General features: G+C 41.6%; 2 protein-coding genes across 3 annotated transcripts in view; one reads left to right on the forward strand and one right to left on the reverse strand.

The window, feature by feature from the left end:
• Positions 1-365: 365 nt before the first annotated feature.
• The window catches only part of CARD19 (caspase recruitment domain family member 19), a 63,636-nt gene continuing 40,661 nt past the window's right edge, over positions 366-23,340 (reverse strand). Inside the window, exon 4 of one of the 2 annotated variants that reach the window (XM_061473044.1) lies at positions 366-397. In XM_061473044.1, the coding sequence (XP_061329028.1) occupies positions 381-397 (17 nt within the window). In that variant the 3' untranslated portion in view covers positions 366-380. Of the gene's footprint in view, positions 398-22,169; positions 22,951-23,340 lie in introns of those variants that run through there. The other variant, XM_061473040.1, reaches the window with a different exon arrangement.
• On the forward strand, positions 4,389-22,717 carry NINJ1 (ninjurin 1). Its single transcript, XM_061473046.1, has 4 exons — positions 4,389-4,486; positions 14,409-14,643; positions 19,247-19,408; positions 22,426-22,717. The coding sequence occupies exons 1-3, from the start codon at positions 4,415-4,417 to the stop codon at positions 19,399-19,401; spliced, it is 462 nt and encodes a 153-aa protein (XP_061329030.1). The 5' UTR covers positions 4,389-4,414; the 3' UTR covers positions 19,402-19,408; positions 22,426-22,717.

Genomic DNA, 23,340 nt, shown 5'->3' on the forward strand with positions numbered 1-23,340 from the left:
ACCATGATTTTCTGCAGAATATAGTGCAAGGATTGTGGGAATAACAGGAAACCAAAAAAGGAAGAAACAGCAGAAAATAATGTGTTTTAACTCCAAGTAGTTTCAATGACACAACACACGTTCACCTCTTCCCCAATCAAGCTACACATATCTTACGATAGATTCTTCTTTTCTTCTACATTTTTGAATGAGTGATCTGTTTTTCCAAAGAGAGATTATACCAACTGCCATTTCATTTACTTAACCTTGTGCTCTAGTTCGCAAGTACCAGTTTGCATAATGACTTGTTTTTATAGAGACCACAAATACCAGGTAGTAACACGTACCTTTTAATCTGGGCTTCTTCAGATTGTCTCTGTGGCCACATGAACAGTACTCACTCAGAGAAAATGAATCCCTAGATTTAAAAAGAAAGGAAAAGAAAATAGAAAAATCCCTCTCCAAAACCAAACGAGACTGCAAATTCATTTCATGGCTAAAATGCAAAGATGCCACGCATTGGATCTTTTTTGTCTTGAGTATTTCCACACAGGTTTCAGTGGTTGTTCTGACAGTGGTCCCAAGGACCCTCTCTGCACTCCTCAATATCTGCTCTGCATAACACTAACCACAAATCCTGACTCAGACTCATGTGATACCACTTGCAGAGTTCTCATTTTATAATGACTATGCTCAAATTCACACACAAACAAGCATGACCTACCACATAGTATTGTCTTGCTGCTTCATTATATGGCTGCAGACTGACATCACCAATCTATTACCTCTCTTACCACCAGCTTGAGTCTGCACCTATTTTCCTACACAGAGTGCAGGGTCCTTTTCATAAGCACAAAATATACTCTTTTTTTTTTTTTCCCCAGATTCAACCAGCAGAACTCAAAGGCTGGATAACAGGAAAATTTATTGTTAATAGCCGTTGGCCATTTTGCAAGCTTAGACTTAGTTCTTTTTTCAGTTCCACTGAAATTACACGTTTCCCACAAGACTAATAATACATCCTATTCCCACAGACCTCTTTGGCATGTGACTGTGCGGTACAAATGTGGCTTAGAAGAGAGAAGGAATAACTCAGCACTATCACTCCTAAATGTCACCTATAGAAAGCAGATCTTCCATAATTTTTAGGGTTAAGGGTAGAAAATTTTCACTAGAGCAAATCAAACCTTTACAACTGCCAAACAAGTTTACTGAAATGCATTTGCAAAGAGCTACAGAATGAAAAAGGGGCAATTAAAACTATAGCAGTATCTCTGGGAATGCCACTGAACACTTGCAGCCAGAGAGGATACTGACCAGCTTTGCCTGGGGTCCAAACACTGCTGCAATTACAGACCAAGTGTTATTTAATGACTGCTAAATTAATTAATGTTTCTGATAAAGGCTACCCTATTTGTGTGCATTACTGAAGTTCAGCTAGTATAAACCCAAAAGCTAAGGAAATTATCATGCTTTCTCAAGCCTTGGACTTGTTAAGAGCTGACAACATAGTGTGGTTTATAGCTTTGCTTCAAGTGTCACCTCACTGTGCTTACTGCTGGACAAAAAAACTGTCCCTCCACAGCAAGCCATAGCATCATCTGAGCAATTCATATGATCTTCCCATCAACTGGAAACACTGCAGGTGAAGGTTCAGCATAGCACTGCTTCAGAATAATGCAACAGATCTTTTTTTAGCCTACATCCACTCTTCTCCTCTTCTTGTATACTGTCATCAGCATAAGATACAAATATATCTTTTATGTATCTCATAATCCATTGTTTCTTCCCTTTTCTGTGGACTGTGACAACAAAACTTTACATGTCTCTCTAAATAAGCTCTGTAGCCCACTGTACTAAAGAGAGGCAGAGAAAGCCGCTAGGACTCAATTCAGATGAAGATTTCCTAGAAAGTCTAATTAAATGAATACTTCCTGTGCCGCCTGTGAAGACAGTAACCTGCAAGTGCATACTGTGTCAAGGTTTTATGAGATAAAAGTTAGTGAGTTCAACACATTCCTGAGTGAAATGTGACCTTTAGCATTAAAAAATGGAAGCCTAACATGCTTAATTTGTGTTTAGCAACATCTGATTGTTTTTTGACTAGTCTCTAGAAACGGATTCAGTCACCAATTCAGTCTAATTTAGTACAAAAATCACTGTGAACTGAACCCCAAAAGTCAGCTACAGGAAGCCAGTGCAGTTTAATGGTGAGGTAAATATGAATTTCCACCAAATCCTACTGGAGAAACTCCAAAGGATTAAACAGTCACAGAGACTCACACAGCTTTAAGGTGGTCACCACAATTCTACACTTGTATCTGCTCTGTAGCTATTGTATGTTGGAGAGCTGTGCTCATCTGCTTCATGGAAAAAGCTGCAGTGACCTTGTACACAGTAAGAGATTTTTATTTGATGCGTCATGGTCCTTAATCCTGAGCCTGCATTTTTAGGCACAACAACTTGGTAGGATACACTGCAGTCCGAGAGCTCATGTGTAACCTTCTCACTCTTCCAGCTGCAGGACCTGTTGAAGAGAACTGCAGATCCCTCCCTGAAGACAAGGCATGGTCTAGATGTGTGTCTGTGAGACTGGACTAACATCCTAACATCCAATTCCCAAGCACAATGGCTACAAAGTGAAGACAGTCAAGTGCTGATCACCTTTCAGCAGCAGAGGCCTGTTGGTGACTGTAGGTCCAACAGCACATGCTGTTGCTCTGAGCAACACATCTGGAGCTTCCCTGCACAGGAGCTGCTTATGTAAAAATCCTGATTGGCGTTAAAGGAATCAGTAGCAATGCTTCTACATCAAAGAGCTTTCACACCTCTTGTAAAAAAAAAAATCAATTTATATTCATCACAGAATCATAGAATCCCAGACTGGTTTGGATTGGAAGGGACCTTAAAACTCAACCAGTTCCAAGCTCCTGCCACAGGCAGAGACACCTTCCAGTAGAGCAGGTTACTCCAAGCCCCATCCGACCTGGCCTTGAATTTGATATTATTTATATTTTTATGTTTATTTATATTCTGTATGTTGGTTTAAATTCTGTAAATAGAATATGCTTCAATACTGTTTAGAGCAAGAAAAGTGATTCCTAATACAGAAGATTCTCAAGGAGTTAATCTGCGGAACACATGTTGGACACCACACATTGGAGCAGGCTTGTTGAACTCAAGAACATTGTCAGCGCAGATGAGCAGTTCATTACCACCCATAAAAGAGATTACATGTGATCACATAAGACACATCTTTTTTATCTTTTTTTATATGCTGAACATCGTTAAATGTAACTAATGGAAGGTTTCCTTAATAACTATGTTTAAAAATCAAATTTAAATTATTTTACTTTGTGCCATACTTTAGGATTACTTCAATGCCCTTGTTGCCAGTAGTGTTTCTATGCATCTGAGTTTTCCTCTGATGTTCCATCACCATCAAACCTGCATGTTAATTGTATTTATGTGCGCACTTTGCTCTGGTACAGGTGGGAAAATAAGTCTAGGGAGAATAAAAAAAAAGGATAAGGAAGCTGAAAGCCTGTAACCACTGATAAAAGTCTTAAAACACTAGTCTTCAACTTTATTTTTGTGAAGAAGTTTTCTGTAAGGAAATATCTGGATGCATTACCTGTACCTGCTCACCACAATAGCACAGATCGTAGAACCACAGAATGGTTTGTGTTGGAAGGGACCTTAAAGCTCATCCAGCTCCAACCCCTGCCACGGGCAGGGACCCCTTCCACTAGAGCAGCTTGCTCCAAGCCCCTGTGTCCAACCTGGCCTTGAACACCGCCAGGGATGGGGCAGCCACAGCTTCTCTGGGCACCCTGTGCCAGCGCCTCAGCACCCTCACAGGGAAGAGCTTCTGCCTAAGAGCTCATCTCAGTCTCCCCTCTGGAGGTTAAAGCCATTCCCCTTGGCCTGTCCCTACAGGCCCTTGTCCCAGGCCCCTCTCCAGCTTTCCTGTCGCCCCCTCAGTGCGGCTCCTGCCCAACACTGGAAATTCACGGCTCTGACCACCCGCTGGCCGCGCGAGCTCCCGCCCCTGTGCCCAGCTCCCGCCCAGCCCCAGACCCCGCCGGCGCTGCAGAAGCCTCCGCCACTCCTCATGCCGGTGGGTACCGGCTGCATCACCGGGCGGGCGGTGGCTTTGGTTCGCCGCCGGCCGGGTCTCGGTCCCTCACGGAATCCTCCGCCGCAGGGTGCAGCGTTCCGGGGGTGCAGCGTTCCGGGGGTGCAGCGTGCTGCGTCCGCCGGGCGGACCTCCGGGGGAGAGCGGGGCGGGCGGGCCCCGGGGCGGCGGGTTTGAGCAGGGGCAGAGCCGCCCCGCTGGAAACTTTCTCATCAGCGGCCGCTCTCGCTCCCGGCCGCTGAGCCGGGCCTGGCAGGAACGGAGGGCTGGGGCCGCACCGACCGCCTCTGCGGCGCGATGGACTCCGGCAGCGAGACCCACGAGATGAACGGGCTGGCGGAGAGCGCGGAGCCGGCGCTCGGCGAGCGGGTAGGGAGGGAGGCGCTTTCAGCCGGCTGTGGGGAGAAGGAGGGCGGGAGCGGGCTCGGCTGCCGCGGAGCCCGGGCATGGCGGGCGGGAGCGGGTCGGCGGGAGGAGGCGGTGTATGGGGCAGCGGCGGGACAGGCGTGAGGGGTCCGGGGTGGCCCCAGTCCACCTCCGACCCAGCCGACTACGGGAGGCAGCGGGAGCCGCCGGGGAGTTGGGGCGGGAAGAAACGCCGGGAAGGGGCCGGTGTGCGGACTGCTGCCCTGCTAAATCTGGTAATGGGTACTCATAGAATCCCAGAGTGGTTTGTGTTGGAAGGGACCTTAAAGCTCATCCAGCTCCAACCCCTGCCACGGGCAGGGACACCTTCCACTAGAGCAGCTTGCTCCAAGCCCCTGTGTCCAACCTGGCCTTGAACACTGCCAGGGATGGGGCAGCCACAGCTTCTCTGGGCACCCTGTGCCAGCACCTCAGCACCCTCACAGGGAAGAGCTTCTGCCTAAGAGCTCATCTCAGTCTCCCCTCTGGCAGGTTCAAGCCATTCCCCTTGGCCTGTCCCTACGGGCCCTTGTCCCAAGCCCCTCTCCAGGTTTCCTGCAGCCCCTTTAGGCACTGGAGCTGCTCTCAGGTCTCCCCTTCAGGAGCCTTCTCTTCTCCAGGCTGCTCCAGCCCAGCTCTCTCAGCCCGGCTCCAGAGCAGAGCTGCTCCAGCCCTCGCAGCATCTCCATGGCCTCCTCTGGCCTCTCTCCAACAGCTCCACGTCCCTCCTGTGCTACTGCCCCTGAGCTGGATCAGGGCTGCAGGGGGTTCTCCCCAGAGCACAGCAGAGGGGCAGGATCCCCTCCCTGAGCTGCTGCTCACGCTCTGGGGGTGCAGCCCAGCACACGGGGGGTTCTGGGCTCTAGCACACCCTGAAGCCGGGTCATGGGAAGCTTCTCATGCACCAGTATCCCCCAGACCTTCTCTTCAGGGCTGTTTTCTGCCCACCCTATACTTTTCAGTTTCATTTTCTTTCCTAACCTGTCTTCCATTAATTCAGCACTTCTTTTTGTGTGCATGCTGCTGCAGGCAACCCACTTTGTCTCATTTCAAAGATAGGCAAGTGCCAGTGGAGGAAAAGATCCTTTTTTGTCTTTGGCACAACGACCCTTTAGTTCCTACACATGTGAATTGAAAGGTCATCAGATGTCCTCCCCACCCAGAAATCTCTGCTCGGAGCACGCTGACATCTCTCTGAACCTGGGAGGGTGTTTCTACCCAGATTACTTGGGAGAGGATGGAAAAGTTGCTCAGGAATATGTACACAGGAGAGAAGGGAGCACAAAAGTAGGAGGAATATTTAAAAGGTTGGGCCTGTATGAGTTGTTTTTTTTTTTTCCATACCCTTGGGTTTTACCCAAGTAAAACCAAGAAATACCCAGCTTTTCTGTGTAGTCAAAACATGGCCAGAGATCTTCATTGCAGAGCATTTCATCCATACTCTGTTTATGCATAAAGCATGTTTTCCAAGCATGCCAGTTATCTGAAAAGGTTTAGAAGAGCATAGAAGATCATCTTTTATGTTGGTTTGGAAAGGAGTAAACTCTAAAAAGCAGCTTTTGTTCCAACCTAAGACTTCCACATAGAACCAGTTGTACTAAACCACCTACGTCACTGGTAAAACTTTCTGGCTACAGACAGACTGGACTGTTTGTGTAGCAGATCTGTCCTTCCTCCCTCCCTTCCTGACAAGCCCTTGTAGCCATGAATAATCATACCAAGAAATAAAACAAGCTGACTTTAATAAATCCTGGAAAGTACATAAAGATAATCAAGGCTGGGCTGCGCAGGTCAGGCTGGTGGCCTGGGGGGTTTCCTGTAAACCACTGACTTCTTGGCCATCTTCCTTTTTATTAACATAGAGTTGTGGTTGCATCACAACTACTAGACATAGAGATTTTTTTTAACTTGCTATGTTCTGAGAATTTTTCTGGAACTTTCCCATTTTACTTCATCTTCAGTTGCAAGCAATCATGATTTTGTTACATCTTCCCCATAGAAACTCCAAGCTCCAATTGACATATAAAAAATAAGCAGCAAACTGTACTATTATACTGTATTATACATATACAGTAGCACTTCAGAGAACTTTACAGACACTTTTTTCCCATTTTCTAACACACACAAAAAAGTTTATGTGAGGTAAAACAGATGAGGGCAGGTTTCTTAAAAAAACAGTCTGTGAATAGGAGATACCTTAGAAGTCTGACCAAGTTCACAATTCACACAAATAAAAGAACACCTGAACTCAGGAGCCAGCTAAACCTGGGGAGTCCACAAATCTGAATGTGCCTGCATCTTCAGTGTTGGAGTCAGAAGTGCCCAAGTGTCTGCACAGGCATTGCAACATGTTCCACCTGGGATGGCTTACTGCCATCCTAGTGTCTGCTCTCCTCAGAACAGATGCTGTTGCACATCTTCAGCAGACTGCTGCCTTCTCTTTCAGAAGAGCTGACATGAAATGCAGATAGAGTTATCCAGCCTTCAAAGCATTCAAAGCACATGAATTAAAAAAAGACAAGTTAAGCCAACTGTAATTGTGAATGAGTGGTCACACAGTGGGTTGATGTGGTTTATTTTGATTTCATTATTAATTTGGGTAGTTTTTTTTAGCAGCTGTCAAGCTTTTAGAAGTAAGAAATTCCCTGCTTCTAAAGCCGGGTTAGCCTGGTACGCCTCATTGACTCATGTGAGGAATTACACTTGGCAGAAGTATCTGGCTGCTTCTTCCAAAGTATCTGTTCATACAAATACAGATAGTAACTGGTTTTGCATCTTCATCTCCTTGCTTTCCTTGTTCATGGTCCATATTCATACAGTCCTGTCACCCTGTTGTAAAATCTATTTTAATGTTTCCAAACTAATAGGAAATCCTAGTTGAAAGACTTAAAGAACTATGACAAAGGTGAACAAGAATTGGATGGTAGAAAAGAATGACAACAAAAAAATAAAGCTCTGCAATAGCTGCCTTCAAGCGTGTATTCATAAGTAGGTTTGGAACATAGCAGTTTCTTGGCATCATGCTGCAAGTAACAAACTTCACATCTGCAGGAACTTGAAATTATATCACTGCATATAGAATGAAATGGAAAGTTCTAAAGCATCCAAATTGAATTTGAAATATTTTATATACTCTGAATATTGAAACTGCTGATGATAAGGTTTTGTTTGCTTGTTTTTTTAAGTAGCTAGAATAAACAAACAGTGCTTTAACCACACAAAATAGGCAGCCTGCAGACCAGTTGTGAGAAGCAGTAATAGAAGATGTGAATGAGCAGTAGTAATGCAAGACAGAAAAAAATCATACAGGAGAAAGCTTCTGTCTAAATAGGTGTACAGTGTAGTCTTAATGTAGTCATACTTGCATTTTCTGACTGTATAAAAAGTGGCCCTTCTTAAGTATAGGCTTTTAAAGGTACTAGAAAATTGATGCTGTCTGTGAAATATAAACACAGGCTGAGTGTGTCCCCCCTGCTTTTTATTTTAATTGATTGAAACCATACGGTCTCAAGATGTGATTGCAGAAGTCTCACAAGCTAGTTAATGTGATGCTGGGTTGGTACTTGAATGAACAGATTCCCCTACCCTCAAATGAAATTCCTACATGAACTGTAATTGATGAGTCAGTCCAGAGGTATGTTTTTTCTCTCTTGAGTCAGTGCTAAGCTGAACAAGTGATCTAATGTTTTACTGGGGAAAAGAAATAGTATCTTCTGAGGAGGTGTACAAAGGAGCTAATTGTCCATTACATAACTGATACAGCTTAAAATCATAGAATCATAGAACAGTTAAGGTTGGAAAGGACCCTAAGATCATCTAGTTCCAACCCCCTGCCACAGGCAGGGACTCCTCTGCTAGGACCATATCACCTAAGGCTCTATCCAGCCAGAGATGGAGCATTTGCCATTCCTTTGGGAAGCCTGTTCCAGTGCCTCACCACCCTCACAGGGAAGAACTTCTTCCTTATATCTAACCTGATATATTTGTTGGAAGAATATTTCTTGTCTTTGTAGAATATTTTCCCTACTTTTTTAGACCAGCAAGACGTCTGAGGCAGAGGGGAAGTCTGATTTCAGAGTGGCCACTTATAGCCCATTGCATCTTCAGTAAGTGATGGAGATATGGACAGAAATTCCACATCTATGAGGGTTATTAAATAATTATATGAAGTGACTAGTTCAACTGTGTAACTGTAGGGTTGATCTTAGGAAAAAAATACAAGTACAGTTCTGAAATTCTCTTCTGTTTTATTCCTGTACTATTTCTTAATGTCTGATCCTTCTCTTTTTTGATATAACTGAAATTTTCCCTGAATGTGAAATTACCGCTAAAAGATCTGGAAGAGTTTGCTGTGCAGTATCTTTCTTAATGGTCAGTATTTCAAGAACTTAGCGAATTACTTTTTAAAAAAAAGAGCTCTCTATCATCTCTTTAATAGTCTTGGTTAGAAAGACTGTTGCAAAACACAGTAGCGAACAGTCCACTGTAAGGTCAGTTTGACTTGCCTCTGTTTACACAGCCTCATTATTATGTAGCAAGTTTTCATCATTTTAAAATTAGGACTGTCACTAAACACAAGAATTTAAGGAAGCTCCATATAATACAAACAATAAAAACCCAGAGGTCATTTTGGTCAACAAGTTTGCCTGATATCATTTTGAATCAAGGCTGTTTAGCTATTAGAAGTGACTAAAAGCTGCCAGAAAATTGCAATAATCATTAACCTAAAAAAGAAAGAACGCTGTATGCAGAGTCAGAGCAAGCCAAAGACTGTGGGGATTGTATTTCAGAGTAAATGTAACTGAAGGCGAAGAATCTTCTGATAGCTTAAGGAAGGTGTTATCAATCGGTTTGAATATAGAAATGATAATCACCATTATCTTCCCAGTTACAAAACTGTGGGTCTCCTCTATTTGATAAAGACAGTCTACTGCTTAATGATTGGAATAGTTAGAATGCTTAATGGTTAGAATACCATGAAATTATTTAGTGCTAATACTGTACCAATACTAAATTAAGGATTTGTGTGTTTTCAGAACCCAGATATGAGACTCTGGGCCTGACATGCAAAACATGGTGAGCTGTGGTACAAATTGCAAATCAAAATTGAAGAGACCCAGGCTGTACTTCTGGCTTATACTTTGCAGTTTCTGTTTCAAAGTATTCATCTGGGAAACTGGAAGTTCACCTTGTGAACTGCAAAATACTGGTTTTCTTGTGGGATTTAAGAAGAAAACAGTAAACAGTCTTGTGCTAGTGCAAGTACCTGTTAACTTCATTACAAGAACAGTAAATTCAGTGTTCATAACGGATTTGACTCAGCTTGGAAATTTCAAGATCCTGTTGTTTCAGGCAGTGTTTGCCTTTTGTGGGGCTTTTGTTTTGGCCTTTTTTTTTTCTGAGATTTTCTTAAAACAATATCTAAATGAGAATATATGTGGTGCAAGACATTTAAGAAGCTGCATTGAGCACCTGGGGACGTACAAAAAGAGAAGAAATGAATCCTAACATCTTGCTGTCAGAATCCGAACTCTTTCTTCCTGCATTCGTAGGGCAGAGTGACAGAAACAACCATAACTAAGTTGTAAATACAAATGCAAAGCAGGCAACATTTTCACTAGTGGTTTGTAGGTTTTTTTCTCAGTGGATTACAGGTGATTGGCATGTCACAGACCCCTTCTGTCTTCTCTGCAAAGACTCACTGATACAGTTTGGCAAACTCAGGTCAAGTTGGACAAGAAAATAAACAACTTTTGGGCTTCCCATTTTTTTGTTCAGACTTCCAGCATTTTGGTTTGACTGCTTCAGCAGTGACTAGTGTTCGATAAATACTCTGCTGAACAAACAGCTACATAAATGTTGTCACAAGTACTGATTTCATGTTGTAATAGAAGCAGAAATCCTTACTATAACTAGTTACTGTATTTAGTTACTTTATTATTTGTTTTCAGATGTTTCCATTTTCAGTGCTGTTTCCTTCCTGTTGAATCACCAGGTGGGTCTCAGATGTGATTCATGAAAGTTGGCATACAAGGACATTCGTCTCAGTGCCACTTTTATTTTTTAATAAATGTAATGAATAAATCCTCTCTGTATTTCAAAGGGACTCAGATCTTCTGGGTCTCCTGTTGAAATGATGAGTGAAGCAAAGCAGCAGCAAAGTCCATGTCAACACAGTGAGATTGTGTGTCTAATACCGTTCAATCCTGGTGGGAAGGGTTGGTCTTACAGAAGAAAAAAAGTTCCAGCTTCTCATGCAGCATCTTAGCTTTATCCTTGCAAACAGCTCTGCTCTGGGCAAGCAAACAGACTTTGCTGCTGTGTGAGGACCAGTGATATTATTGTCCATGGGGACAACATCATTTGACTGTGAATATCAGCAGTTCCACAGGAGATTGTTCCAGTCACAGACAGAGAAAGAAGTTTTTCAGCCCTCTACTTTTCATAATTGTGCGGCAGGCTGTTCTGCTCAGGGTTGGTGCTTTGCTGGCAATTGAGACCTGAGGGCAGGCTGTTACTGACAGGGAAAGGAAGATACAGCAGTTCCACCTACACCTGGCTCTTGTGCACACACATGTGAAAACACGTGCAGTTTTTCCTCAGACTCATTCAGTGATGCCAGCTGAAGGGATCAGCTTGTTTGCACCAGGTAATTTGAATATTCAAAGTGTGTAATGAAGTGTTTTGATTACGTTGAGGATAAGGCAGGTTGTGTGAAGTACATTTCTCTTGCCAAGTGACACCTGCAGGAAAAGTTTTACTTTACATGCATCCTAGAAAGTCTTCAGAAGCCACACTTTCCCTCTGCAGATGATAACAGCATGGGGAAGTGTCATTGGATACTGTGGGCTGCATATGTTTGCTACATGCTTTAATCTCCCTGAAAAAAACATAAAGCCGCATAACATAGTTCCCATATAATTTCTGTTGTACATGACTGTAATTATCCTGAGGTTAAGGCAACAGCTTTTCTTTCTTTCCCTGTCTATATGTTGTTGTACAACACATAGTCAAATCTTAAAAATTGCTGCCATAGGGCTGACTGCATTTGTTCCAGTGCTTTTGGCAGTTGTCTTCAACTTGCTTCCAGAAAGCATTTTTATTTGTTTGATGGTTTTCCAGCATGAGTGAGGAGGTACCAGTTCTCAAGCAGGAGATGAGGAATGATTGTTTCTGGGTTTTCTATGATTACAGTTCTTTTTTCCTGGCAGAAGACAAGACCACAGGCTGCTTACAGTAGAACCAACATTTCACTTCTCCATATGCCTCATTCTGATTCTGAGCTGGTCTGCTTTCAGGAGTGGTAGCTGAAAGTCTCTTAACAGAGCAAAATGCCAGTTTTTAGAATCTAAGCATAGTAAATAGCTGAGTTGTCATGCCAGGAATAAGAAGTTTTGCCTTAGTTTGCTTCAGCAGCACCCTACTTTGAAAAGTCTTCTCCATTTATTGGAGTTTAGAAGTGACTCAACCCCTTTGCTTTCACCACAATTCAAATGCCATATCCTCCTATTCCCACATGCAACCTGACCATAGAGAAAATCAGCAAACAGCAAGGTCCTAAAAGTACAGCAGGACATTTCTCCAGGAGAAAGAAAAGATTCTGCTTTTTATGTACAAACTGTCTTATGTCCTGTAGTCACAGAGGTAACTGAAAGGAAGATTCAGCCCAGACTATCTACTCTTTTGTGAAGTTAAAATAACCCAACAGACCACCATGTCAAACACCATCACATTCCCACATCAATGAAAACACAGAAACTAGTTGTCGTGTTTTTACTGCAGTCCCCTTCCATCAGGATTAAGAACCGAGTCACAGCTACCCATGTAGTTTTTGATGGTGTTGCATGCTGCAACTTCGTAGCCCCAACAGGTATTTCTATGGCAGTATTTTCATCAGGAAGGAGTTAATTAGCTAGTCAATATAGGGAAAAGCTTCCTTTATTATGAACTTGTGATAAAATATTATTTCTATAGTCTACTAAGAAGACTTTCTTCTAAATTCATGCTTAGAAATTGCATTCTGCTGTTACACATGAAGTTCCCCATCCTGTTGTACACTGCCAGCATTAAGTAGCCAAGAGCTAAGTGTGTGCGTTTGGCTTTTTACTGTACACTAAACAGTGAAAAATGTTAGTCTGGATCTTTCTAGAGTACTGCCACCATATATTCCATGCTGCTTTCCATAAGGAAATGAACATCCACATCTGGTTTAGTGCTTCTGGTGGATGGTATACTAGAATTACAGTATTTTTCCAAGCATCCAAATGCTTCAGTGGTTTAATGGGGCAGGGAGGTAGGACGAGGAGGCTGGCCTTGAGGAGAGAAAAAGTGGCAAATGTAGGACAGATCCCCCAGCCAAATTGCATTTTAGGTGGTGGGATATAGACAAAACCAAATGTGTACTGAGATCTTCCTGACTGAAGTCAGCATTCATTTCAAAGCCAGTTTCTTCAGCAGCCTCGTCTCAATATAAAGAAGCCATCTTCGTGAAGCTATGATTACATGGCTTCTTTCTCTTTATAGGAAAAAAAGTCTGCTACTGTCCCATGCTGTTTTTCACTGAGTAAAATATTTAGGCTGTGGTTGATTACAACATGTCTGGTGAAAATGGGTAAAGTTTGGTATTTGAGTGCCCTGGAAAAGCTGGGAATGTGTTTGCTCTATGCATTAATATCTGTCCTATTTAAGAGGACACTTTTAGGGCTGTACAGTGGCAAACCTGGCTTTGGAGTTGGAAATTTGATAGTTCTCAGTGCTGCTGGAGAGAGTAATTAGAGGGCAGTTTTCTGCATTTGAACTAACCTTCAAAGTGAGACTTTCCCCACAGTATTTTCTGGCAAGCAGGAACATACTTGTGCAATTAAAAAGTTCTCTAAGAAGCAGCTTTAGAGAAGTCAGCTAGCATAAGCTTACTTCCAGTATATTTGTGTATTACTTTGGAATAAAGTCTATAAGGAAGAGCAGCAATAATTAAATTCTTAACCTGTTCAGAGAATACAGAAATGAGGGTTACCTACTCTTCTCATCGCAGAGTCAGGCATCTAAGCCTAACCTAGTTACCCTAAGCTGCATCTAATCCATAGAGAAATAGGCACCTCTGAGAGATGAGCTGTCAAATGTCATGTGAATCATTATTAGGAGACATTCATTTTTTTTGTCCTGCCAGGTTAACAAGCTCTGGTTTTGCCCTGCAGTTGGGTTTTACTTTCCTGTTTGTTTGAAGGACAATTTAAAAAAATTAAAACCTGTTGATGTGAAAAATGGAAAGAAAGTTTCCCTTGTGCTTGGGCAGTGCTTGGCACCCACACATCATAAGCTATTAAAGTGGAAAAACAGTTCACTGTGTATGGGTGGGACTGGACAGGGACATGGCAGAGTAAGCAGCAAGGAAAGAGGTTAAGCAAAGCTCGTACAGTGGCCAACTTCCACATAAGTCCTCCAGGTAAGATTCATGAGTAATTAGAACTATGTGATAACAGAGGATGAATTTAATAAATATTTGTGGTTTTAAGTATGCCGTAGTTGCAACAATTTATTGTTTGCTTGATTGCTTTGCAGGGGTTTTTCCCACCCAACCTTTTGCAGTGCAAGCTTTTCAGCTTCTTCAGTCTTCCCCTTTCCCAGCATAGAAACATCCTGACTCGTCAGACTGATCCTACAAGCTGGAAAAAGTGTACCTGCCAAAGTGCAGTACAGGCAGTATTTACTGCTCTCTTGTCAGATGGAGGACAGTAGTAACAGTGAAAAAGATGCACTGAAAGTCTCAGTACCACTACTGCTCTTATCAGTATGAATACAGAAATTAGTTGATGTGCCAAGTGATCTCTCACTCACTACACCAATTAAGATAGATGTGAATAATCTTTTTCCTTTCTCCCGATTCTAGCACAGAACATCACAGTGGTTTCAAAGAAATGGACCTATGAATATCAACCACTATGCAAATAAGAAAAGTGCTGCAGAGAGCATGTTGGACATTGCCCTGCTGATGGCCAATGCATCCCAGCTGAAAGCCGTGATAGAGCAAGGACCTTCTTTTTCCTTCTTCATCCCACTTATTATTCTTATCAGCCTGTCACTCACACTGCAAGTTATCGTGGGAGTACTCCTGATATTCCTTGGTATGTAGCAACAACAAAACCATTGACATGTATTTTTCTTACAGGATGCAACCTATAAGATGGTATATAAAATGGTATATAGACTCCCTAATTATTCTTAAATATTTGAAAGTTATATTTGAAAGTCTTTATCTCATAATTGATTGAGGTATTTTCTTAAGACCTTAGAAATAGTGCATCCAAAGGAGGAAGGGCAGCTTTATGTGGAATCTTCAGTTTTGATCAACTTCCTCATTTGCCCAGTTTATGAATATTTTTCTTTTCAGAAGGCCTGAGGAGGAAGGAAAATGATGAAATACTGTAAAAGAAACATTAATAGGCCAGATAGAATCATGCAGCCTTCCCAGTTTCATAATACTGTTTCTGGCAAGACCTGTTACTTAATCCTGTTAATTATTATAAAATAATATTTTGAGAATATTTTGTGAACATGAGTAGCAATTTGGAACTAAAACTAGGTTGTCTTGAATTCTGCTTATCACTAGGGAAACCTTTTCTACTTTCTACCAAAGAAATATGATGCATTACCTTTGACATATGCTTGAAATCATCTCAAGAGAATGACTTCAAACAGGAGTTGTGTTCGTGTGTGCTCTGGACATGTTTAATGGGACAGGAATAGAATTAGTTCCTTGCTCCCTGCCCTTCTCACTCTCCGCTTTCAGACTTATTTGGGGAATGATAAACATTCACATTCAATGTTCAATGCAACATGTTTGCTGTTCTCAAAAATAGAGATTCCGCTAGTCAGTATTAATAGGTACAATGCCATAAGGCACTAGAACCAGTACTTATCACTAAATATAAAGTATTTTAAATCAATATTCTAGTGGGAGGTATCCCTGCCCATGGCAGGGGGTTGGAGCTGGATGAGCCTTAAGGTCCCTTCCAACCCAAACCATTCTGTGATTCTACGATTAGTAGCACAGATATGTCCTGCACCCTCTGCCTTATTCTGTAAAGCAGAATATTGATCTAAGTACCTATAGAACCAGGCTCATTTCCAAAACAGTGTCATCACTATGTGAGCATGAATTATCCAAACTCTTCTGGAAACCTGAAATTTCTGTTTTGACCTTAAACAAGTCTTCAGTGTTTCTCTTTGCTATCTCACCCTACTGTGATGTTTTCCCCCCACGGTTTTGCAAGGCAAAATGCAAAAAGAACCCAGTAGCATTTTGCAAAGTTACTGGAAACCTGCAGTGTTCATTGGCAGCACCCAAGCCTTAGACCATAACTTTGGCAAGTCGATCAAAGATACCTGTGGAATCGGAGGAAATGTTTAGGTTTCAGCATCAGTTGAACACCTAAATGACACCTTCACTGGTAGGAAACAGCTATGTGCCACTTCTTTTGCTAGTAATATATGATCATTTACTCTCATAACTTTTCTTAAATCTTTCCCATTAAATCAAAGGGTATTGGATGGCAGATCTTAAGTCTATCATAAATGCAAAGCCTTGAAGATGGCAGTCAGAATTGACACAACATTTACTAAGTTATAGGTGCCACCTTTGGCATCTATGCTAGTCTTTCAGCATGCTGGTTTTTAGCACAACTGAAAAAAAACTTGGTGTTCAAGGAGGAAGTTCCTAGGAAACCAGGATACGTAAGGCTTATAATATTGATATGCAGCTGATGTAGCTTTTTTTTTGTTACAAAAGAGACAGAATACAGCTGTCCCTGCATTGGTAGGGTAAGTACAAGAGCAACATTCAGGCTCAGAGGGAATTACAGAAAGGGACTGGGAAAGGTGACCTGATGATACTAGGGATGTGTCATGGACAGTCACGGAGAAATCAGCAATACACAAAAATAAGTAGACCTCATCCCTGGCAGTGTTCAAGGCTAGCTTGGACAGGACTTAGAGCAACCTGCTCTAGTGAAAGGTGTCCCTGCCTGTGGCAGAGGGTTGGAACTGAATGAGCTTTAAGGTCCCTTACAACCCAACCATCCCGTGATTCTATGATTCTATGTTTCTAGGTTGAAGGCATCTCGCTAGTGGTTGTTTCAGTTGAGCAGGCTTTGAGACTCTAAACAAGTTTCCTGCTTTTCGTTAGGCAATAATTTCTCAGTATATACTGAGACATGGCTTTTTAATGCTTGCTTCTGCCAGGCATTGCCGAAGTGGCTTCTATTCCTGTCATTTTTATCTTTGTCACACTGAGAACAAAGAGCATACCCAGCAGCCTCTACTCCGAAGCTGAGCTGAGGCAGAGATCACAAACCACTTAGCAAACACTGGGATGCATCTGGAGTTCAGCCCGTGATGTGCAGTCAGCAGCAGCTGGAGGTTCAGGGTACCAAGGGTGACAAAGCCCTGTACCATTGGAGCAATGCTGTCATGCAAAGGTCAGTAGTACTGAAGATAGGAAATAGGATATGAAGGTACAAAGATACAGGCATCATAGCAAGAATTTGCTTTTTGCAGTGTGTATCTGGTAGTTTTGGCCTGCAAGAACAGTTTGTCTTTCTGTCCAGCCACAAAATTCTGCCACTTACAAGCTGTCATAAGTACAAACAAAAGTCTGTGCAACTATCCAGTTTCTTTCCTTGAGACAGAGTTTTATCCCAGGCATTACCAGTTCTTTCTGCTCTGTGTGTGTGCTTAAGAGCTTTTCCCCTTTCAAAAGAGCCTTTCACAAAAACAATTTGAAAAACATTCAGCAAATTTGTCCTTGAAAGTGATTTGGTAACCTTAACTTTTTGGGAAAAAGCAAAGAATGTCTTGAAATAGTTTAAGTGGCATGAAATCATAGTAATCTAATCCCACTATAATAAAATAGTTAAAGAATAGCTGTTCTTAAGAACATTTTCACAAACACACTCATCTTAAGCACTATAATCACTAACATAGCATGACTGCCATTCTACTTCAAAATTTAGAGCACTGCCTAAACTGACCAGCAATATTGTCTTCTCTGACCCTTACTTGGACAAAGGGATGGCTCTGAAAGTGTCAGTTCTCCTTTGAGCATGGTTTCTTCTAACTCACAAAATACATTAGGCCATTATTCCCTTTTCTTTTTTAAACCAACTGTCTGAAATGCTTTTCTCCTATACTTTAGGAGTAATGATTCAATATTCATTTATTCGACACATGAGAGTCTGGGAGTCCTTCTATGTATTGTTGGGATACAAACATCCACATAGCTCCAGATACTTTACAGACATATATAAACTCATTTTCAGGGTTAAATACTGCTGAGCTTAAATTATTTCATGCCTACAAAGGTAGTTCTCCCACACAGTGCTTTGCCTGGCCTGTGATGTTTGACATACATCATAGAGGTTTAGCAAACAGTACCTGAAGAGGTGCCCGGAATTCCTTGAAACCAAAACAGCATTAGACTTCCTAATTAGGGGCCAAGTAAACCTCACTTTTAATACTTCAGCATCGAGTTTGTTTGTCACTACTTCTGTATAACTGCTTCAACAAACAAGCTTATCATGGTTCTGTGGTTAAGTTCTGCAGTGTTGAGAGGCTCACTGTGTTAAAAACCAAATAATAAAGTTGATCTCTGGCAGTAGGGTCCTAGGCTAGACATCTGTGTGCGTGCCTGTCAGAAAGAGCTCAAAGGTTTATGTTGCTGTAAAAACTTGTCATGTATAAACTTTCTATCACATGTCCTGAACATGCAGACTCCAAGAAGAACTAGGATTTTTAATAGGCAAAAAACTATCCTCAAAACAAGCTCCAGAATTCATTGGCACTGATTCCACCAGCATCAAATTTAGCAGAAGGTCTGAGCTGCAGAGCCCTTAATGCAGGAAAGCAGACACAGAGGAAAATCTTGTGTTTCTGCATGATGCCAGGCAAGCACCCCAGACTGTCTTACACAGGCACATGCTTTACTCTATCATCAAGTCTATTATCAGTCCAGTGTAACTCTTTCATATATTTTCACAAGGCCTGGAATCAAAGCTTAAACTAAATTAATACTATCTCCCTTGTGTGTTCCTCCCTCACTGCCATTAGCAGTTCAACTGCAAGGAACAGAAGAAAATGTTTACACAGCTGATGCTTTCCATAAAAAGGACTGCAGCTACAGTGCTCTGTTTAGCAGATATAATGCCCTTGCTTTCTAAAAGCAGAATCAATGCAAAATCAGGGAGTACAGCTGGGGAAGAGCACCAGCACCAAAAAAATAATTAGAGCACTGTTAAAGAGATTGGGCTTCCTGTGAAGAACCTGCAGGAAATTTAACTTCATTCTATCTGGTCAGGACTTCAAGCTTTGTGTATTCATGACTGAAAGAATTTTTAAATGTTTAAGGTCTGCAACAAAACTAGATTTCGGAAGATCAAGAACTCAGAACATTTCTAGTGATGTTTGTGTATCCGTTACTTCCCATGTGCATCCACAGAGATTATATGTTAATTACTGGAAGCTAATAGGCTCCTTGTGGTTAAAGATCTTCTGCTTAGCACTTTTACTGACACTGCAGAATTTTACTTCCCTTTTAAGTATGACTGATGCAAATAGTGTAAGAGAAATTCTTGAACTGCACAAGTAGTGAAGACTTTTATTCTGTATTTTGAAATACATATAATTAAACATATAATACGTATAACTAAAACTTTTTTCCCTTTATCTTTGAAGTAAAATATGACCTTAACAACCCTGCAAAACATGGAAAGCTGAATTTCCTCAACAACCTTGCAACTGGACTAGTATTTATTATAGTAGTTGTGAATATTTTTATCACTGCCTTTGGAGTGCAGAAGCCAGTTGCTGAGTCAGCTTCAAGACAGTAAATAAAAGGTGAGTATGATCTCTCTGCACCCTCAGGTAGTAGGGCATAGCATACAAGAATGCTTTGCATGCTAGGGCATAGCTTTAAAAATAGCCACCGATTTATCTATACAGTTCTAGCCTTCACAGATAAAGAGTTTACTTCTGACAGTTGCAAAAGCAGAAGCAATTAGGGACTGCTATGTAATTACAGTGGTTTTGTAAATTAGAGTTCAGAAGTTGATGGCAGCATCTTATTTTGTCAGGGTTGTATGTGTCACGCATAGGAAGTGTAAAGGTTGTCCTCATTTAGCCACTCCTTTTCCTCATTGCTGACTAAGCCAAGAAGGGAAATAATACTGTTTTGCTTCCTCCAAATGCCTGTTCTTCTTTTATGAAAGTTTTGCAGTATACTGCGTCCAGTCTGTTAGACTGAAGATTTAATCTTTATCCAAGTAATTAGGGCTATTAAGTCCAACATATAATACACATCACTGGAGCCCTTCAGTTCCTGTGCAGATAGTGTGGCTTTTCGATCTCCCAAGCTGCAGGGCTTTTGCTCTGTGGGAGATTCATCCCAAAGTGATGTGCGCTATTGCTTTACTTAATACATGTGGTCATTTAGAACAATACTGTTTGCTCTACCTGCATTTTAAAGTTTGGTATTTACTTATGCAGAAGAATAAATGTAGGAGTTATGGGAATCAAAATGGGTATCTTCCTAGCATCATAGCTGTGATGAACAATTTTGTAGGAGATAAACCTAAACTGTAGGCTTGTAGCCCAAGAAACGCTATAGTTCAACATCTGCCTTTAAAATAGCACTGCTATGTCTGTGTGTACCAACATTGCCCTGGCTCTTTATCTTCCTAATATCCAGTATTTCAGAAGACCTGCTGAAGAAGGAATTACTTGACTTCCTTGGCAAGCCACGGTACACTGGCTACTAGGCTGACAGCCCATACGTGTAACATTATTAGTTTGAGTTAACTTCTAAATGAAAGCCTTTCTCCATGAAAATGAAGGTACAAGGCCTTTAAACAGGGCCCTAATCTGAAGATGAATGGTGCAAGAGAAATCTGTGCAAGAACTGAAACCAGGTCAGAATTTATCATGACTCTGAACAGTATGTGGGCAAATCAATGCAAAAACTTACTAGAAAGATGAAGAATGAAATTCATTTATTCTGGGGTGAAGGTGGAATTGTCTGCTTTAACCAAAATCTGTGAAATTCTGGCACTGAAACAAGATTGTTTTATTGTATTTTCTGGCCATAGTTTCTACAAATAAACTTATAAATATTTAATTTTAGTAGCAAAGAGCACACAGATTATCTCAGATATGTTCACAATTATACCTGGAACATCCATCTCAATAGTACACATTAAAACAATACTGAAACACTAACCTCAAAATTGCACTGGCAAAGCCAAGAGAACTGAATGAAGGGTTATTGGAATTGTAGCTGTCTTCACAGGAAAAAAACATGCACAATAGCCAGGAACAGAGGCAGAGACAAGAATCTGAAATAGGCATCGAGAAATTCAAATCATGGACAAGGTGAAATACCAGAATCCCAGCGTATCTCTTTTTGGTACAGTGAAAGAAAAACGAGGGAAGAGAGGAGAAGTAGATTTTGCTTATCATACTAGTGTATGCTGGGTGGAGAGGACCACGAGTTGACAGTCCAACCCAGAGCCAGTTAGTGCCTTAATATAATGGTATACTTAGAAGTCAACCAAAATGCAGGGGGTAGGTGTGACACACCTTGCCTTATCAGGATACTGGATGCATGAGCTCACCCACAGTTCATCTGCTGTTTCTCTACTAATACCGCATTCTCTAATGAGGTGCCTTACTGATTCTCCCCAGTACCAGTGCCAGCTCTGCTCCCTCTTTGATCTCTTGCTGTATTTCTGTAAAGCACACCTCAATACCAAAGTGCTTTGAAGAACCCTGCAGCTGTAACTGAGATTGCAGGACATCTATTTTGTGTGTTACAATCCAGGCTCCAGACAGCATTAATATGCCAGGCTGACTTCTGAACATTTCTGTTAAAGAGCATTACCTCTTTAAACATGAGAAGTGTATCTCCCTAAAAATTTCTCCCACCCATCCGTGGACTTTGTCTACTTTCCCCTAACTTCACACACACGTGGCTAAGTCTTATGGAAACATCAGTGGTTTTATGCAATGTCTTACTGCTTACCTGGCACCATCTGGCAAGAAGAGGGTCTTCACAGCATTTGTGTTGGCATTTCTCCTCTATTGTTCCTTCTGTTTTCCATAAACTGTCAACTCCAAGGGCTTTGTGGCTTAACTGTAACTAGAATTGTGGAATCCCTAGTTAGAAAGCTAGGTCTTATGTGAGAGACCTGTGCACATGTAACTGAGATCATCATGACAGCATGAAACACAGTTCTGCCTAGAAGATGGTAATAGCTCGTACAGCTCTATATCATATATTGCATATAGCTGTGCACAGCTAGGGTATCTTCACACACATGAACATGATTGGTATCTACTGTTGGAATTGGTTTAATAAACTTGCAGTGCCTCAGTAAAGGAGAACCAGTAGCTGGTTTGTGTAACCTCAGGTAGAGACAAGACCAAAGGATATTTAAAACAAGTTTACATTTGTACAAAACCAGCAGCTGTGTGATCCTGCCTTAATGCTTCTCACACAGGCAGCTTCCTAATAAAATTGCCAAATGTGGTGTCTGGGACCTTGTCTTTTTGCTCCATATTTGTTAAATGTGGTAGTTCTTTATCGCTTTGGAACATCACATCTGTTGTCCCCCATTTGTACTTACTGCTCTTGTTAAAAACACCCAGTCACCTTAATGCAACTTGAAAAATAAGTCTTTTTTTCTGTCCACAATCTCCTCAAAGCTCTGAGAGAAATGTGGCCAGCATTTTCTGGCTTTACCTTTACTATTATGCATACTTCAAAGAAAACCCACCTTCATTTCCCCTTTAAGGCAAATTTGTCGTTTACTCTAATTCTTGTATCACTAACATCTCAATATCTTTATTTTGTGTTTCAGAGACCTGAAGCATTCATTCTAGATGCCATTTGCACTTGAGCCAGTTACACTTGGACACGATGGCGGGGGGGGGGGGGAATACTCTGAAGAAGCTGGACACATCAAGCAGCTTTCTCTGGTCTCCAACAAGCAGCATATTTGTGTACCTGGAATTTTCCCATGTGTTAATATTTAAACTGTTCAGCATCTAAGGAAAGGTTGATTTTGACTCAAGGACATTGGTTTCTGGAATACTGGCATTTCCACTTCTGCAGAAACTAACTGATTTTCAGAGAGCTCATCAAAGAAGGTATTATCAATTGGTGGCACTTCACAGGACTTCCCTTTCTCCATGCCTTTTTTTATTTGTGGCAAGTTATCACTTCCTTGTGGTATGAAACATCAGGCCTTTGGTTCTGGTGTGGTCACATTGTCCTTTATTTCACTTGCTTGGCACTAAACCAGTGTACTCCATGGCACAACAGTGGTCTTCCTTTGCAGTGTGCAGAGATAGCTGTGCCTTGTTTTCTTTTTTCTCCTCTCTAGCTAAAGCAAAGGTGAGACAAACAGAAGCTGTAGGCTATCATTTGTCTAGTTTTGGTCACAGGGACTCATTTGTCCTGCTTCTTAATTTCTGGACCTCACTTAAAATTTCTTCTCATTTGTGCACAGACACAAATAACTGCTAATAGTTGCTGTACTCCGTATTCTGTGTATTATATATGTTTCTGGAAACCCTGTTCAAGCACTGCCTTTTCTAGGCCCAGCTGGAAAACCATTTGGAAAACCAGGGGACACAGGGTGAACTTTACCTGCAAAACTGGTAGTAAGCGCCTTTCAGCAACTCAAGTAGCAAACTGAAAGAAGTTTATCCCTCTGTAACTTACTTTTCCCTCTTCTCTTCCCAAGATTGATTGCTGTAGTTGCTCTTATGCG

This window comes from Pezoporus flaviventris, unplaced genomic scaffold, assembly GCF_033815535.1.
Source record: "Pezoporus flaviventris isolate CSIRO_AGI_PZ_B2104156 unplaced genomic scaffold, CSIRO_AGI_Pfla_v1 ptg000073l, whole genome shotgun sequence".
NCBI classification, from domain to species: domain Eukaryota; kingdom Metazoa; phylum Chordata; class Aves; order Psittaciformes; family Psittacidae; genus Pezoporus; species Pezoporus flaviventris.

Bases quoted from the DNA above. Each gene is read 5' to 3' on its own strand.
- NINJ1 (XM_061473046.1), top strand. From the start codon at position 4,415: ATGGACTCCGGCAGCGAGACCCACGAGATGAACGGGCTGGCGGAGAGC. The intron at 4,487-14,408 runs GTAGGGAGGGAG...TCCCGATTCTAG, and splicing joins AGCCGGCGCTCGGCGAGCGG to CACAGAACATCACAGTGGTT. The intron at 14,644-19,246 runs GTATGTAGCAAC...TTATCTTTGAAG, and splicing joins AGTACTCCTGATATTCCTTG to TAAAATATGACCTTAACAAC.